We start from the raw sequence: 18,526 nt of genomic DNA on the forward strand, positions 1-18,526 counted from the left end.
TGGCACATATACACCATGGAATACTATGCAGCCATAAAAAAGGATGAGTTCATGTCCTTTGTAGGGACATGGATGAAGCTGGAAACCATCATTCTGAGCAAACTGTCACAAGGACAGAAAACGAAACACAGCATGTTCTCACTCCTAGGTGGGATTTGAACAATGAGAACACTTGGACACAGGGCAGGGAACATCACACACTGGGGCCTGTCATGAGGTGGGGGGAGGGGGGAGGGATAGTATTAGGAGATATACCTCATGTAAATGACGAGTTACTGGGTGCAGCACACCAACATGGCACATGTATACATATGTAACACACCTGCATGTTGTGCACATGTACCCTAGAACTGAAAGTACAATTAAAAAAATAATAAATTTAAAAAGTAACTCAGTAGACTGGCTAAGTTTATGCTAGTTACAGCTGAATAGAGAATTGGTGAATTAGAAGAAAGTCTTAGATAATTCAGCACAGAAAACAGAGAGATAAAGAAATGGAAAATATGAATGTAAAGGTGTTGTTAAGGCATATAGACGGTGGACTGAAGGATTCAAACGTACACCCTATGGGAGTTAAAGAAAGAATAGGGGGCATGGCAAATTAGTAACATTTGAAGAGATTGCAGCTGAGAACTCAAGCACTGAACTCAAGAAGCTAGAAGAACCACAGAACAAATATCCAAAGAACAGATGATAAAAGGAATATGGAGAAGAAATTAATAAAACAGAAAAACAACAGCAATAATCAGGAAGTCCTACTGATTTCAGAAAACATTTGTAGAATTACCATTTTTTAAAAAAGGCACAAATAATATTAAACATGGAGGGAATGTACCAACAAATACTATAAAGAAAAATGAAAACTTAGATGAAAAGGATAATTTAGAAGGAAATGTTTTTCAAATTGGCCTTTTTTCTTTTCCTGGTACTTACCTTCATATTTTAAAATAATATGCTTATAGAGGTATTTCTTGGGTTATGAATTTTAAGTATTTCCTGTTGAATTGTTATAGTCATTGAAGATTTAGCTCTATTTTCCTCCTGCCATCTTCTTACCTTCTGCCTCCCTCTCTCCTGTTCTGTATATATGATTATATCAATAATTTTGGTAGAATCAGCAATTTTGATTAACACTATGATAGAAATACTGTTATTAATTAATTGTTATTAACACTATCATTGGAAATATAGTTCACTGCAGAGCCAAATAATATACTATTTTTACTTTTACTTTTCCGGATAAGTTTATGTTTTCTTCCTGGAATTAATAATTGCCACCCCCCACATCGAATTTGCTTAGTTTTCTGTTTGCATGTCCTTATTTTTTGATAAATATTTTAATATATCTGTGCCACTCTTAACTATATTTTTTTCACCAAATACTTAGGGACATTGTATACCTATTCCAGATATTTTATCCATTTTTTTAAATTCCTAGTGGCTTCCCTTCCAGATACTCCCATCTTGTCAAAATTGGGCTGATTGTTCTCTGGATCTTTTGTACAGCTGTCATTCAGATATTTTCCTGTGTTACATTCCTGTGTTGGAACTATAGTTTCCTGGGCCCTCTGTATTCCTATTTCTTAGTTAATCCCTTTATTTGCAATAGAATATATACAATAACTTCCTTAGGAAGGGATTTGTATTAGTCCATTCTCATAATGCTAATAAAGACATACCTGAGACTGGGTAATTTACAAAGAAAGGAGGTTTAATGGACTCACAGTTCCATGTGGCTGAGGCGGCCTCACAATCATGGCAGAAGATGAAGGAAGAACAAGGGGATGTCTTACATAGCAGCCACAAAAGAGAGAGCTTGTGCTAGGCAAATCCCATTTATAAAACTATCAGATCTCATGAGAATTATTCACTATCATGAGAACAGTATGGGGGAAACCACCCCCATGATTCAGGTATCTCCCACCAGGGCCCTCCCACAACACATGAGAATTATGGAAGCTACAATTCAAGATGAGATTTGGTTGGGGACGCAGCCAAACCATATCAGGATTCTACAAGGAATATTTTTCAAGCTGCTAAAAAATATGTATTCTGTCCTAATACTTCATTGGTAGTTTAGTTGAATATAGAATTCTATGTTGAATATATTTTTCTCCTCACGACATTAAAGGCATTGCTCTACTTTCTTCCAGCAACTCTCAATGCTATCCTAATTTCACATCCTTTTTATGTGGCTTCTTTATTTTCTGCCTCTCTCTGGAAGCTTGTAGGATCCTCTTTTTGTCAGTTCTCTTCTGAAATTTCATGATAATATTCCTTTGTATGGATCTTTAGTTATTTGTTTTAAATTTATTACACAATGTTAACATACAAATATAAAGAACGTTCAATATTTGTGTACTTTCACTCAACCTGGGATATAAAAAGATCAATACAAAATGATTTATGTGAAATGATTGAGAGAAAGAGAATATAAATGAGGCAAAAAATGTTAAAAGGTGCACCTAGGTGAAGTCTTTATTGTGCTCTCGGAAAATTTTTAAAGATTACAAAAAAAAAAAAATCAAAATAAAAAGTTTTTTTAAGAAAAAAAATTCAGTTGAAATCCCATGTACCCCTCCTTGAAACCTCTTGCTATCCTTTCTCCCCTAGAGAAACCAATTATCTTCAGTTTAATGTTTATATTTCCTTGTATTTCTTTATATCTTTCTAACTATGTACATATCTAAAAATAAATAGCTTGATATGCATAGTTTTAAGCCTTATGGAAATGATATCATACTGTATATACAGAAACATTTTTTGCTCAACATGGAGTTGGTTCATTTGTGCTGTTTTTTGTAGCGCTAATTATTCATTTTAATTGCTTTATGGTATATTATTGTACAGATACTCCTTGTAGTATTTGTCCTTTCTCCTGTTGGTGGACATTTGGATTGATTCCAGTTGTTTTGTAATTCTAAAATGTGAATATGTTTACTTGTACCAGTATGTGATTGTTTATGGTACATGTGGAGGAGTGATGTTGCTAAGGTGAGAGGATATGTGTATCTTCAGCTTTACCAGGTTTTGTCAAATTGCTTTCCAAAGGACTTGTTCCAATTTGTGTAACCATAGTATATAATTCTTTCCAGTGCTGTCTCCTTGTCAACATTTAGTATGGTCAGGTGTTTTCATTTCTGTCCATCTAATGGAAGTGAACTGTTGTTTATTTTTTTTTAATTTTCATTTCCCTGATTATGAGTAAAATTAAATGTCTTTTAAAATTTGTTAATCATTTGTATCTCATCATCTGGATGTGGTGTGTTCATATCCTTTGCCTGTATTTATATTGAGTTTTAAAAAATAGTGATTTGTAAATATTTGTATATTCTTTTTTTTTTTTTTTTTGTAGAGACGGGGTTTCAGTATTTTGCCTAGGCTGAAGTGCAGTGGTGGAACCATGGCAAACTGCAGTCTCAAACTCTTGCCCTCAAGCAGTCTTCCTGCCTCAGCCTCCCAGGCAGCTGAGAACGCAGGTGCATGCCACCATATCTGGCTAATTTTTAAATTTTCTGTAGAGATGGGGCTTTGCTATGTTGCTCAGGCTGGTCTCAAGCTCCTGGGCTCAAGCAGTGCTCCTGCCTTGGCATCTCAAATTGCCGGGGTTACAAGAGGAGCCGCTGTGCCTGGCCTATATTCTTGACACCAATTTTTATCAGTAAAATTTGTTGCAAGTATGTTTTTCAAATCTGTGGCTTGTCTTTCACTTTTATGGGTATCATTTGTTGTATAAAAGTTTTAAATTTCAATGCAATCAACATTTTCAATCTTTTTTTTATGATTTGGGCTTTGTGTCTTGTTTAACAAGTACTTTTCCATCCCAAGATCATAAAGATATTCTCTTATATTACTTTCTAACAGTTTTAAAGTTTTGCTTTTACCAGGATTTGACTCTTCCTTAGAATCAGATAATAAAATTTTCTCCTTAGCCTATTCATATGGTAAATTATATATATTAACAGATTTCCTAGTATTTTGCTGTATTTTGATTTTTCCAACTTTCTGATAAGCTTAAAATTATTTCAAAAATATGTTTACAAATTGAGTTACTGTAAAAGTGATTTAAAAGGGATATACCTAAAATATAAAAAGAGAACATTAAAAATAAAGTGATAGAAGAGACATAATATGTAAACACTAACCAAAAGACAAAGTTAGACTATGATGCCAAATGTGTATAATTTGGGCTAAAGAGGGCCACTATATCAATAAAATATTTAATTCATTAGAAAATGTAGCAGGTCTAAACTTGTCCACACCCAATAATATATATTATGCATTAAAACACATAAAGCAAAAACTGACAGAACAAATGGAAAAAAATGTAATGTGCTCCATTTCATTGGATTTTAAACTGGCTCTTATTAATATAAACATCAATCAAAAAAGAAAAAACAGAATATAGAGGATATGCATCTTTCAACTTATGAACTACTTAGAACTTTGTACATACAAGTAATATAACTGTAGAGGTTGTAAATATTAGTACATCCATTAATATAACTTACCATATATATAGGCTAAGGAGAAAAACCACATGATTATATTTATTAATGATATTATACAAATTGCTTATATTTTTCCAGTTTGTCACACGTCTTTATGCATTGCTTACAGTAGTTTTGTTATGCAGAAGTGTTTTATTTTTGTGTAATCAAATCATTAGTCTTAATGTTTCTGGATTTCAAGTCCTAGTTAGGACAGTTCATCCTATTCAGAGGTATAGTGGCATTCATTTGTTTAAAAAAATACTCTTATGGCTTAATTTTTTTACTTTAACTTTTTGTTTGTTTGTTTTGAGGCAGAGTCTCACTCTGTAGCCCAGGCTAGACCAGTGGCCCAATTACTGCTCACTGCACCCTGCAGCCTTGACTTCCTGGGCTCAAGCAATCCTTCCACCTCAGTCTTCCGAGTAGCTGGGACTACAGCTGTGTGCCACCATCCGTAGCCAATTTTTTCATTTTTATTTTTGTAGAAACAGGTCTCCAAAAAAAAAAAAAGAAAAGAAAAGAAAAGAAAAGAAAGAAAGAAAAAGAAACAGAGTGTCACTATATTGCCCAGGATGATCTCAAACTCCTGGGCTCAAGCAATCCTCCTGTCTCAGCCTGCAAAAGTGGTGTGATTATAGGTGTGAGCCACCATGCTCAACTTATTTCATTTTTTTAAGTGACTTGATACTATTCCTCAACTAGGGAAATGGAATTGTTAGGAAATAAGCAGAAGAGGAATAAGATACTTTATAATTTCTTACTACTACTGATAGTAATATTATAAGTAGTATTTGATATTATTGTAATAATTATCAATACAATAGAGCATTAACATTTCTGATTCATTTGGAAATTTTCCTGGTGTTCAGTGGATTTGGGGGAGAGTTTTTCTAGTCTCTGTTACACGGAGGTGGTAACCCTTCATAGTTCCTGATGTTATGCATGGATCTTAGCTCCAACTTGGTGCCCTGCACAGAGCCAAGACCATGGGGACCACCCCCTTGGATGTTAGAACCTTGGTTCCTGTGCTTTTGGCTATGGCTTTGCCTTTCACCTTTGTTTCTATACCTGAGGATTCCTTTTTTTCTCCCCTACTTTAGCTTGGCTATGTATATTTCACCCAGTTTGGGATTTTCCCTCAGCTTGGTTTACTGCTTTGCCCTATATCGGTTCACAGTGGTCAGGAACTTGGAGAGGACATAGCCTAAGGGGCTTGGAAATAAAATGGGGTAGAGATGAGCATTAACTCTGGAGCACTACTAGTTTCTCTGTATCTAGTGGCTTGTTTTAAAGCATTTTGAAACTTGATAGGCTAGAGCAAATCTTCAGATAGCCCATGTGTTCAATTACAACTTAAAAATATCTGAGATTGGCGCGGCGCGATGGCGCACGCCTGTAATCCCATCACTTTGGGAGGCCAAGGTGGGCAGATAACGAGGTCAGAAGTTCGAGACCAGCCTGACCAACATGGTGAAACCTCATCTCTACTAAAAATACAAAAATTAGCCAGGCGTGGTGGCACATGCCTGTAATCCCAGCTACTCAGGAGGCTGAGGCAGGAGAATCACTTGAACCTGGGAGATGGAGGTTGCAATGAGCCAGGATCATGCCATTGCACTCCAGCCTGGGTGACAGAGCGAGATTCCGTCTCAAAAAAAAAAAAAAAAAAAAAGTCTGAGATTTTACTGACTGATCGTGATCTACTGGGTGTATTGTTATCGTGAATGTTGTCGAAGGGCAATGCATCTTCAACTCAAGACATCTGTCACTTTGTCTAATTCAAAGCACACTCTAAGCTCAGCATACATATATATTTCTGCATATTTTACATGAGAATTCTCCGCTTCTTAACACAGATTATTCCAAGATGATTGTAAAATATTTCTGCTTTAGAACTGTCATCTGAGGACTCTGCTTACTGTTGTAAAGCTCCCCATTCCATGTCTATCTTTGCTGGAACACGGAGTGGTTGAGTAAACTAGCATGAGTTTGGGAGTCTTTGAATCTTGGTTATATGATTATCTCTGTTGTAGAATCCTGAGAAGCCATTTACAAATTTTTATCTGTGTATTTATAGTATAAAATTGTTCCTTGTTTGGTGCACAGTTCTATGAATGTAAACACATGCTTGGATTTGTGTAACCTCCATAATCAGGATACAGAACCATTTTATCACCACCTAAGCTCCCTCATGTGATTCCTTTATAGTCACACACTCCCACCCCTGACCTCTGGAAACCCCGATCTGTTCTCTGTCCCTATTTTAAGAATATCACACAACAGGAATTGTATATAGTATGTAACCTTTTGAGACTGACTTTTCTATTCAACCTGATGCTTTTACTCCACGTTATTGCTTTTATCAAGAATTCTTTTCTTTTTATTGCTGAGTAGTATTCCATTGTTTGGATGTACTGCGTTTATTTATTCACTCACTTATTAAAGGATATTTAGGTTGTTTCCAGCTTTTGGTGATTATGAATCAGGCTCATATGAGAGAAATTATTTTACCCCTGATAAATGTCAGTCTTTTCCCTACTTAAGCCCAGTTCCTTTCATCCAACAATAACTTATATTACACCTCTACCAAAAAGGAATTCTGATCACGTATTGACCCCTAGGATGGCAATTACATTTCCTTTCCCATGTCAAGTATGCATTCTGGAATACTGTGTTGAACACAATTGCAAGGCTACCTCTGGGAAAACAGGGACATAAGCAATTGATGACATCTGCTAAGGTTGCAGAAGAGGCAAATGGCAGCAATTGGACTGCGTAATTATAGGCATATTGCTTCCCAGAATGGAGAATAGATATAGAATATAATAGATAATAGATAATAAAATTAGCTAGTGCCGTGATATAAACTTATGCGTCCCTGCAGCTTTATCATACCACAAAAAAGGAAAACCTTTTGGAAAATATCATATTACCTTTCATTTATCTGCATAGCCCAATGTGTGCAATATTCTTTTTTGTACTTACATAGAAAGGTACATAATGGGAATGTTAAGGGTTGACCCTAACTGAGGGCTGTTCAGCTGCAGTCTGTGGTATCTTCTAGGTGCAAAGTCATTGCCGACTGGACCAAGAGTGAAATGTTGCATTTTGAAATAAAATTTGCATAAGCGCTGATGTATTTTGTAAATATATACCCTTTGTAGGCAAATACTATGTTATTATGCTGTTGTGCTTGAAAAATAGAACTAAACTTTTTGTGTTTGTTTTCCTTTCCAGTATTACTTTACTGTTCTTTTTGGCCATGAAGGTCAGAAGCCACTGGAGCTGCGCTGTGAGGAGGAGCAGGATGGTAAAGAGTGGATGGAGGCCATTCACCAAGCCAGGTATAGGCTCAGTCCTCCAGGGTGGTACTTAATTGTCTGGGTCCTGCATTGGGGTTATCACTGTTGGTGGTAGTTTTGGAAGAACTTGCAATTCTAAGATGAGTTTTCTCCTGGTACCTGCTCCTTAGTCATGTGTGAGATAATTATTTGAGCTTTCCGTGGCTACATTCCAGCTAAAGATTAATGGTAGTAGATAAAATGATAATAACAAGTAGTAGTAGTAGTCACTTTTATAGATTTCTTCCTATGTGCCAGGCACTGTTATATGTGCTTTCCAATTACAGAATGTATTGAATATATTGACTCACTTATCCTGTCAACAATTGGCAAGAGGGGCATTATAATTCCCCTGTCTGCAGATAAGGAAACTGAGGCCTGGAAGGTTAGTTTTCCTGCCTGAGGTCACACAGCTAGTAAGCCACAGAGCTGGGAGATGGCCCTAGCCCAGTCTACATTTGTAAACCCTGCTTTGTGCATCTTGGTTATCAAAAGAAGGTGATGACATCCTCTATTTAGAGAAATAGAACAGTGTGAGTTCACTTCCGCCTAAGAAACATTAGGAAGGTGGAAAGGTGTGTACAAGGTCTTAAATGGGAACTAGAAATCTGAAAGAGATGCAGGGCAGGTCCCTCTCTTTTGTTTTCTGATTCAATCCCTAAACCTGGTTCAGTTTTGTTTCCCATGGCTCTCAAGCTCTTGCTTTTTGCCTGTCCACTCCCTAATCCAGGCTGCCACACCACAATTCCCTGCTCTCTTGTCTTGCTCATCTCTTGGGTATTTTGGGCCAACACTCTAGCTGTGGCATGCTTTCTTTTTCTTCACCTGATGAGCCTTCCCTTCTCCATCTGTCTGTTCCTCTCTCTACCACTCCTGCCCTGAGACATCTCCCTGCAAGTCAGCCCTCACTGGCACCCTCTTCAAATGGCTGCAGTACTTGCATTGTGTACTGCACGTGGGCGACAGCAATTCTGGTTATCATTGCCTTTTTAATATAGTTAATGTGTTAGATTTCTGTTTTCTGGGTAGGATTGTATACACCTTGAGAATGAGGAGAGGGATTGGGGCACATTCATGTCTGAGTGAAGCGCATTGCTAATTATGTAGTAGGTGATCAGGAAATTTCTTCAGTTTACTTATAAGAATGAGGCATTTAGGATGGGCATGGTGGTTTATGCCTGTAATCCCAGCACTTTGGGAGGCTGAGGTGGGCGGATCACCCGAGGCCAGGAGTTGGAGACCAGCCTGGCCAACATGGTGAAACCCTGTCTCTACTAAAAATACAAAAAAATTTATCTGGGCATGGTGGTACCTGCCTGTACTCCCAGCTACTCAGGAGGCTGAGGCAGGAGAATTGCTCAAATCTGGGAGTCGGAGGTTACAGTGAGCCAAGATCACAGCACTGCACTCCAGCCTGGGGGAGAGAGCAAGACTCCATCCCAAAACAAACAAACAAACAAACAAACAAACAAAAAACAACAAGAAAAAGAATGAGGCATTTCTGAGTGAGTTCAGGCTGTTCTTTGAACCCTTGATGCTGTCTCTTCAGCTACTTATATTTACCACCTTCTCTGACAAGCAGTGTGCCAAGTGCTTTACATACTTATCTTTTTTTAATTCTTCACAACAAACTAATAGGGCATTATTATCCCCATTTTACAGATGAGAAAACAAAAATTTATGACAGGCAGATTGGCCAAGTTCTAACACAAAGTTGTCAAGCTGCCGTTCTGGGATTCAAATCCAAGTCAATTGGACTTCAGGACCCTTAGCTAGTGTTCAATGTTGTACTCACCTGCATTGTCCTCTTTATCTCTACAGTCTTTCCTTGTTCTATTTTTTTTCTCTTCCTCATTCAAAGACGAAAATAAATTAATGTGAGACTAGGGTTGAGAGTAGATGTTATTTGCAAAATTTTTCAGTTCCTTTTCTTTCTCTGAGTTGCATGGGGCTGGCAACTTAGTGCCGCTCTCCATAAGGGCCCCAGGGGAGCTTGCCACGAGTCATCAGGACCCTGGCACATGGTTCAACCATCCTTGCTCTTGGTGCTCTCTGTTTGAGGGTTTTGATCCAGACTTGGGACTAATGCAGAATGACTTGCTGTAGAAAGAAAGTCAAGCCTTCAAAGATGAAAGAAGCATCAAGCTGGCAAGGTAGAGCCCTTGGGTCATTTCCAGACACAATCTTTTCCTTTCTACAATCTCTATTCCTTTCTACCTAGGAGTTAAAATACATAATTTAAAACATGCCTGTTTTCCCATCTTTTTCATTCCAGGAGAGCAAGCACCATCAGTAGCCCAAATGCCTTTGTAGTTGCCAAGCAAATATCTTGGTGAACCAAATACAAATAATGCAAGTTGCTTTAAAGATGATTAGATTTCAAGTAAGAAATCTTTTTTCTGTCCCAGGAATGCATTTTGTCATCTACAGGAAACTGAGTCAGTAATTATTTGGTGGCGTTTGACATACAGTCAAAACCAGGGCATGCGTGATCTTATCAGGAGACAGACTTCAGAAACCACTTAAGTGGTTTAGGTGATACAATGGTGAAAATTCTCTTCTTTTCAGATTTGAAGATTTGGTTAATAATTGACTTTTTTCTTGATGTTTTGACTTTTTGGTCTATTAGGTTTGCTTTTCCCTTGACTTGAGACCTGGGACTGGGTTCTTTGATAACTTCTTTTAATCTGACTGCTTTATACTGAGTTTTTATATTTTACTTTTTGCATTGAGGTATTTCTTAAGTTTTTGTTTTCTAAATCAGGGAAGAAAACTTTTTGATCTAAGATTGATTAAGTTGAGTTTTTGGTGTAAACTTGGATCTGTAAAATTCACCTTGATTTTGTTCATGTACGAACAAAGCCAGAAAGTTAATGAAGCTGATTCGGAGCGAGAATTGATCAGCCATTTTTGCTTGACGTTGTAATAAAACACAATTAATTAATTATGGTTGGTTGACTAAACATTTCACCCTCAAAGGACAGTCTGATGGCATTAATTCAGTACTGCTGCCTTTCTAATATAAAAGTTTTAACTACTCCATATTTATGGTTTTATTGATCCCTCTTTTAAAAAGTCAAAACTTTTGATTAGTTTAGCACGAGACGTTCTTTTCCGAGCTGCAAATCCTCCTGTAGATGCTGCTTAGATTCAAAGACTGCTCAGAACCCCTTCTCTGTTTACTTTTGTTTTCCTGGGATGGCTTTTCAGTACCAGCCTGGGTGTGCTGTCTTTGTGTGCTATGAAAATCACATTGTTCTATTGGTTTTCATATCTCAGAGCAGAATCTACTTGCCCCCACTTTGCCTTCAGAGAATCTTAGGGTCATTTTCTGGGATGTCCAGTTGCATGTTTTCTCCTTTAGATCTGGCCCAGAAAAAAAAAATCATTTTGGAATTAACATTTTTCATTTTGAAGCTTTGACCAGTCCAAGAAGCTCATTTTAATGTTTTGCTTACCATTCGCCAGTACTGCATTTCTAAGAACACGGGCACATTTAGGATATCATTTTACCACATGTTATGGCACTAGTTCAGGGGAAGCTGCTACCAAGACCCAGTCTTGTTTTTGTCTGGTCGAGCTGAGACCAGAGCATTTTCATAGCAGTTACGTCTATGCTTATTTCATATGTGGTTTGCTACTTGAGTATGGAACTCTGGACATAAAAAATAACCTGACATTTCTTCTTTGTTTTCTTGTCCATATGTGTCCATCATGGTTAATTTAGTTGTAGACACTAGGACAATCAAAGACACTGACCTGGTTGATTGTGAGTCCTTAGGGCTTGTTAGCTGAAAAGACAACTTTTCAGTGTTTCATCTGCTAGAACATGGACCAAGCAAAGTATCAGCAGTTAAGAGATAGTCATGGCCTGGATGTGGATCCAGTTGTATATCTTCCAAGGGTCTTCCCATCTTGGACTAATACCCACAGGACCTAGACTATGGCATTTGGGAAGAAACGAGGAAGGTTAGACTAGGGTGGCATCTAACACATCTCTCAGGCCCCTAACTTGGACGGTGTCACTCACTGGGAGAAGAAATGTTGAATGAGGACAGGTTTGTGGGGCAAAGATGATGAGCATTGGCCAGGAAGCATTGGGCAATTTCTGCTGGAAAATTGGAAGAGTATGATTATCGCTGGGAAAGGAAGGGAACTGTGAGATACTGAATTTATCCCTTGGTATGTTGAGTATCCAGGGGGCTGATAGAGAAGCAAGGTGTATTCTGAGGAGAGAGGAGAGTTTGGGTTTCTACCAAGGTGGAGGGATTGGGAAAACAGATATTGAGAACGTTGAGCCTAGCATAGAGCACTGTTGAATATGTGTAGCTTCGCACACCCTGCAGATGGCTTGTGTGTTCTGTGTTTGAGACTGTCGCACTATCTTTTGCCTGCTTTCCGATTTCTTCAGCTGAACCTGCTCAAATCCCCACCTCGATTCTCTTCCCTCCCCTCAGGGTGTATCTTGTGCAGGTGGATCGCAGGCTTTCCTCTAAGGGCAGAGCATACAAAAAAGAATTACAAAAAGGAATATGTTTCCACTCCATAAAGCTCACGTCAGGTGGTGTTTGGCAAGGGCCTGACCTGACCCTTTCTTTCACCCTATCAGTCTCCAATTTGACGAACAGAGAGACTTTATCTTCCATTAAACCTTTCAATTAAGCCTTATTCTCTTTTCCAGTGAAGAAAGCTGTAATGCAGCCTCTTGGGTCTGTTTTTAATGTTTAGTCCTTTCAATTACATATGCCTGAGACAGCTGTTGTTCATTCTCTCTCTCCCTTAAAACACACACACATGCACACACACACAATGTGGTAGCTGCACCAAACGCCCAACACCTAATGCTTGTGACCTCATCCTTGGAAAAAGGCTTAATTTGCAGCAAAGTATACAGTATAAAAATCTGTACAGCACTAAAGGCCGCTGTGTATATCATATCATCCCCTAAAATCAGCCCTTTAGAGAATGCACACAGAGAGAAATCCCTCACAAATCAGAGAAGAGTGATGACATAGAAAAGCTGAAAATGTTTCATGTGTCACAACAACATCACAGGACTAGAAAAATTAGAGATGGGCAGTGATGTTATAGCCTAAAGCAATCCAACACCATAATTTATATTCTTCTTGTAATAGTAAGACTGTCACCACTTTAAAGCTGAAAATGTGAATTTTGTCCATTAAAGGTATTTTATTTATATATATATAAATAAATATATAGCTAAGAATTTCTGTCAGGGCTTTGCCTTCATATTTGCCACAATGAAAGAGAATTCAACATTTCTTTTTCTTTTACAGCCTACAAAGTGCAACATGAAAGAGAAGGGATACTATGTAAACTGTGAAGTATTTCACTTGATTTGATGGTTACAATTTGTTTTCTATAGGGAAAAGCTGGGCTTGGATTTTCTTATTTTAATACTTTGTTAATACTTTTGTCAGATGTCTTTCCTCCTTCTCAGTGTTTTTGTTTCAAGTGCTTGTCTTGCACCTTAAGCATTCAGCTGACCAGGCAGTCAGACCTTTTGCCTACACTCACCAGGCAGGCCCCATTCTCACGTGCACATCATCTCACCTGCAGGTGGGTCATGATTCTCTTTGCCTGCTCCAGGAGAACCATCTCCAGTTCAAGACAAATTTCTGCCTTGAGCTCTTTCTCTGATTTCTTGCTTCATTACTTACTCCATTTCTCTCTTATATTTCCAGTCTGTTTACTCCTCACTCCTTAGCTTTTTTTCTTGTGTTTTTTGGATCTCCTGAAAATCTCTCCTGTCTCAAAAGAGAAATGAAAGCCTTTTCTTGGCACTGATTACTCCTCTAGCTACTGTCTTCTCTTGCACGTGCAGCCCGGCTTCTTGAAGAAATCGTTCGGTTGCTCTCCTAGGCACGCAGCTCTTCCTCTTTCCAGCTCTTGCTGGTGGGTTTTGTCCCTATTCTATTGTAACTGTTGTCACCTGGATCAACAATGAATTTCCAAAGCTTTTCTTTCCTTATATAACTTCAACTTTCTGTTCATATTTTGAATTACACCAGTAATACATAAAAGCAAGTTCCCCCCCCAAAAAAAAAAAAGAAAGAAAGAAAACTCCGACAATACAAAAGAAAAAAGATATAGTTCCACCCCCTCCCCCTTTATTTCCCCAAGCCCATTTACTTCCTCAGAATATTTACTGGTAACAGTTTGTTGTGCATACTTCCAGATTTTTCTGTACATTTGCATATGGATAGATAGGTAGAATGATATAATTAGAGACATTTTATTTGCTATTCACATTATTCGCCACCTTTTTATGTTCATTTGGAGGGCTTCTTTTAACATTAGTTTATAGGGATCTAAGTCTTATCTCGAAATTTTCATTCCTTTTGTTTACGATGTCTCTCCTGACTCTCCCTCTACTCCTTTGACAATTTCTTTTTGTCCTATTTCACTACTCCTTGTGTTCTGTCGCTTTCTTTACTGTGGCTGCTTGTGTAGGGCGTTGCTTTTGCTCTCCCTGTTTCCTCACTTGGATCCACTCCCCAGACTTAGGCCATGTAGATAGAGCTGCTCTTTCTCAATACTTGCTCTGCTACATACCATGCTATATGCATGATATCTCATGAAGTAGCTCAGTGAATCTGAGTATTGGAGAAATGAAATGACCTCCTGAGGGCCACCAATCTAGTAAATGACAGAGCTGGAATCAAGTCCTGGGCAGGCTGACTCCAAAGCCTAGGCACTTAACCACAAAGATATATAGCCTCCATTATATGTAGAAATTCACCCACAGGTATTTTTCTATATTGAACTATCTGTATATCATCTGTCACTGGGTGCTCAGAGTTACTTGATACTAAGCAAGACAAACCCAAACTCATGTATTTCTCTAGGCAACTTCATATTCTTTCCCCGGATAGGAATGCAAAGCATAGTCTCCTATACACTCAGTCACTCAAACCAGCAGGATATCATCCCCTGACCCCGTCCTAACTGCTCACTCCAGTCACTGCTTGTGGATTCTACGCCAGAACATGACTGTTCTCCGCTCCTCCACATGTCTGCAGCATTGCCCTGGTGCAGGCCACCAACACCAATTGCCTGGACTATTGCTCTGCCACCTCGCCTGTCTCTTCCAGGTCGGCTTCCTTCCCATCCATTCTCTACAGTTACTAGAGTGCCCTTTCTAAGCAAACATCTGATCTGCTGAAGGAATTCCGGGGTTCCTGGTTGCTTTTAGTTATTATAATTCAGTTTACTTCTTATTGTAGAAAATTTTAAATGTATGCAGAGAAAGAGAGATAATGGTCCTCCATGTTGCTTTTAGAAGATAAAATATTCATTATTTCACTAGTATTTATTGCTTCCCTACCCAATGCTGGGCTTTGCCCTGAGTTCTGGGATGGAGTGAGCCAGTCCAAGCGAGGCCCCTCCGAGCTGACCTCTGTGAACTCCTCGTGCCACTGCTCCCCTTATGTCCTGGGCTCCAGCTGGAGCCACCACATACAGGAATTTTAATGTGTGGGAATGTCTCTTCCAGTCTGACTTAAACCAACACATCTTTCAGGATGGAGCCCTTAGCAGCTTGCATCTTCTTTCCTGGTCCTCTTCCTCTGCCAGCAGGAAGGCCTGACCATTCCCTTCTTTGAGCCCTCACTGTAACTTCTTATTTCGCTCAAAGCACCTAAGAGATTATTGCATTGATTTGTTTATGTGTCTGTATCTCTCTGTCAGCCTCAATTCCTTCAAAGCAAATTGTGTACTACTCATCTTTTGTGCCCTGCCCCAGCATGGTGCCAAATTGCTTTTCAGAAATGCGTGTACTGATTTAATCTCCCTCCACTAGGGCAGAAGAAAGCTGGAATCACTTTTTAAAATCTTTACTGTATCAGTGGGTTAAAAATGATATATTGATATAATAAGCATTTTCTTGATTATTGGTAAGATTGTGTTTTGCTATCGCTAATATCTGTCTATATTTCCTGTATAAATTATCATCTCATATCCTTTTCCCATTTTTTTCATATTGGTGTTTTTCTAGAAGTTTTTTAATAAGCTCTTTGTAGGACAAAAATGTATTCATCTTTTATATTTATTCAAATCACCCTGCGTCATTTTTTTGTCTTGTAGTTATACCTATGGGATTTTTTTTTGACATTAGAATTTTTGAATTACAATGCAATGAAAGTATATTACTTTTGGGGGGAAGTTGTTCTATTGCTTTTTAAAAAATATTTTTAAAAATCGAGGTATACTTCATATACCATAAAGTTTATCATTGTAAAGTGTATAATTCAGTGTTTTTCTAGTATAGTCACTAGGTTGTACAACCATCACCACTAATTTCAGAGCATTTTCAACACCAAAAAGGAAACCCCATATCTGATAGTTGTCACTCCCATTTCCCCACTTCCCCTAGCTCTAGCCAACTGCTAATCTCCTTTCTGTGGAGATTTGCTCATTCTGGACATTGCATATAGATGGAATCATACAAACATTTTGCATCTGATTTCTTTCACTTAGCATAATGTTTCCAAGCTTCATTAATGTTGTAGCCTATGTTAGTACTTCATTCCTTTTAATGGCTGAATTCTATTCCACTGTATGGATATACCACATTTTATTTATCTGCTCCTCAGTTGATGGCCATTTAGATTGTTTCCACTTTTTGCTAGTATGAGTAATGCTGCTGTGAATATTTGTGTGCGTTTGTACGTGAACATATGTTACCAACTCTCTTGGGTATATGCCTAGGAGTGGAATTGCCAGGTCATTTGGTAACTCTACGTTTAACTTTTTGAGGAACTGCCAAACGGTTTTCTACAGTGGCTGCACCATTTTACATTCCCACCAGCAACGTATTGTGGGTGCCAGTTTCTTCACATCCATACCAACACTTATTTTTGTTGCTTTTTTGCTTAGAGTCTTTATATATTCTCATATATAAGCCCCTTTAATCTATTCTGGTTGGATTAATACAGTTATATATGTACTCTTGCTGAAGAATTTTCTGGGATGATAAAGATAATTCTACCAATACCTACTTATGCACATTTGAAAAGAAATGAAAGTCTCAGTGTTAGGAAAGACTCATTAATGTCTATTGTGATATTAAACATTTTCCTCAGCTTCACAATATAGTACTATGAAAGAGATGCACTTTTAGAAGCACTCCTTAAAATTTCTCTGTCCCAAGGTAATAATTTTACCACTAATGATGTTCTGTTGTGTTTCCTAGTAACAATATTTTGCCTGCTTTTATATTTAATTGTACTTTAGAAAGGATTATCGACAACTTTCCACGTGTCCCAAAGTTTAGTGAAATGTTTAAGTAATGAACTGTGACTGTGAACAGGAAAGAAGGAACAATATTTAGAAGAGGGGTTTTTAGTCTTTAACTTTTGTTCCTCTTTTTGATCTCTCTTAACTAAGATGCTTGTGTTTCTGTTTACTGTAGAGGGGACAGCTTAGGAGGGAAGAGCCTGTCAGTAGAGAGAGAGATTGGTGGAGGAGACAGTGTTAGGACCTCATGTTAATGTGGTGTCTAAAAAATATTAATTCGCCAATGAAGTGGAGATCCTGACATGAGGGAATCTGACACCAGAAACGGTATATGATAGTAATGCCGAAGGAGTGTGAGTAAAGACAGAGAAACTGGCCTTGCTTAGGTAAGGCCAAAGCCAATGTTGCTTTGATAGGAGCTGTACTATTGTCATCCGTGCTTGGATTTTGCCCACTCCCAAAGGCATCATGATTCTCTTGACATGAGCAATGCTGATTCCAAACAGTTTTCTGGATAAAATTTAGCATAACCCTGGAGATAGGTGGAGTTTTTCCTTAATGACCTGGGCTATGACATTTCATCTTGGGTTTGCTTCATATATATGTCTTCAGTCAAAATAAGTGGGGCAGAATTCTGGCCCAGCAACAACAACCTCTTGCTAAGCTAATATAATTTCTACCCTTCTATAAAATAACTAAGGTCTGTAATTTCACACTGTGCCTCTGCTTTGGACTTTTCAACATTTTATTTGAATGTTCCCTTTTCTCCATATGGAGTGATGTTGATTAGGATTTTAAAAAAATTTTTATTTGTTCATTTATGATTGATACATGATTATTGTACATATTTACGGGGTACAAGGTGACGCTTCAATACACACATAAATTGTATCATGATAAAATCAGGGTAATTAGCATATTAATCAGCTTAAACATTTATTATTTCTTTGTGATGAGGACACTAAAAAACCTCTCTTCATCAGGGCACAGTGGCTCGTGCCTATAATCCCAGCACTTTGGGAAGCTGAGGCCAGTGGATCACTTGAGCCCAGGAGTTCAAGACCAGCCTGCGGAACATAGTCAGACCTCATCTGCACAAAAAAATAAAAAAATTAGCCACGCCTGGTGGTGTGCACCTGTAGTCCCAGCTATTTGGCAGGCTGAGGCAGGAGGATGGCTTGATCCCAGGAGGTCAAGGCTGCAGTGATCTGTGATTGTACCACTGCACTCCAGCCTGGGCAACAGAACGAGAACCTGCCTCAAAAATAAATAAATAATTAAATAATTTAAAAAACCTCTTTTCCAGCTATTTTGAAATATTATAATACATGATTATTAATTCTTATAAATATTACACACTAATATTTTGTTCCCATATATATCCTAATGTTGACATCTGTTTGTACTCAACAGCTGAATTTTGAGTTATGCTTT

The 18,526-nt window shown here is 38.1% G+C and overlaps 1 protein-coding gene across 1 annotated transcript in view; it reads left to right on the forward strand.

Annotated features, from left to right (window-relative positions):
• Positions 1-18,526, forward strand: part of RASGRF2 (Ras protein-specific guanine nucleotide-releasing factor 2) — a 212,001-nt gene that overhangs the window by 10,742 nt on the left and 182,733 nt on the right. Inside the window, exon 2 of the mRNA XM_011995569.1 lies at positions 7,731-7,837. Coding sequence (XP_011850959.1) covers positions 7,731-7,837 — 107 coding nt within the window. The remainder of the gene's footprint in view (positions 1-7,730; positions 7,838-18,526) is intronic.

This window comes from Mandrillus leucophaeus, unplaced genomic scaffold, assembly GCF_000951045.1.
Source record: "Mandrillus leucophaeus isolate KB7577 unplaced genomic scaffold, Mleu.le_1.0 Scaffold491, whole genome shotgun sequence".
Classification (NCBI taxonomy): Eukaryota; Metazoa; Chordata; class Mammalia; order Primates; family Cercopithecidae; genus Mandrillus; species Mandrillus leucophaeus.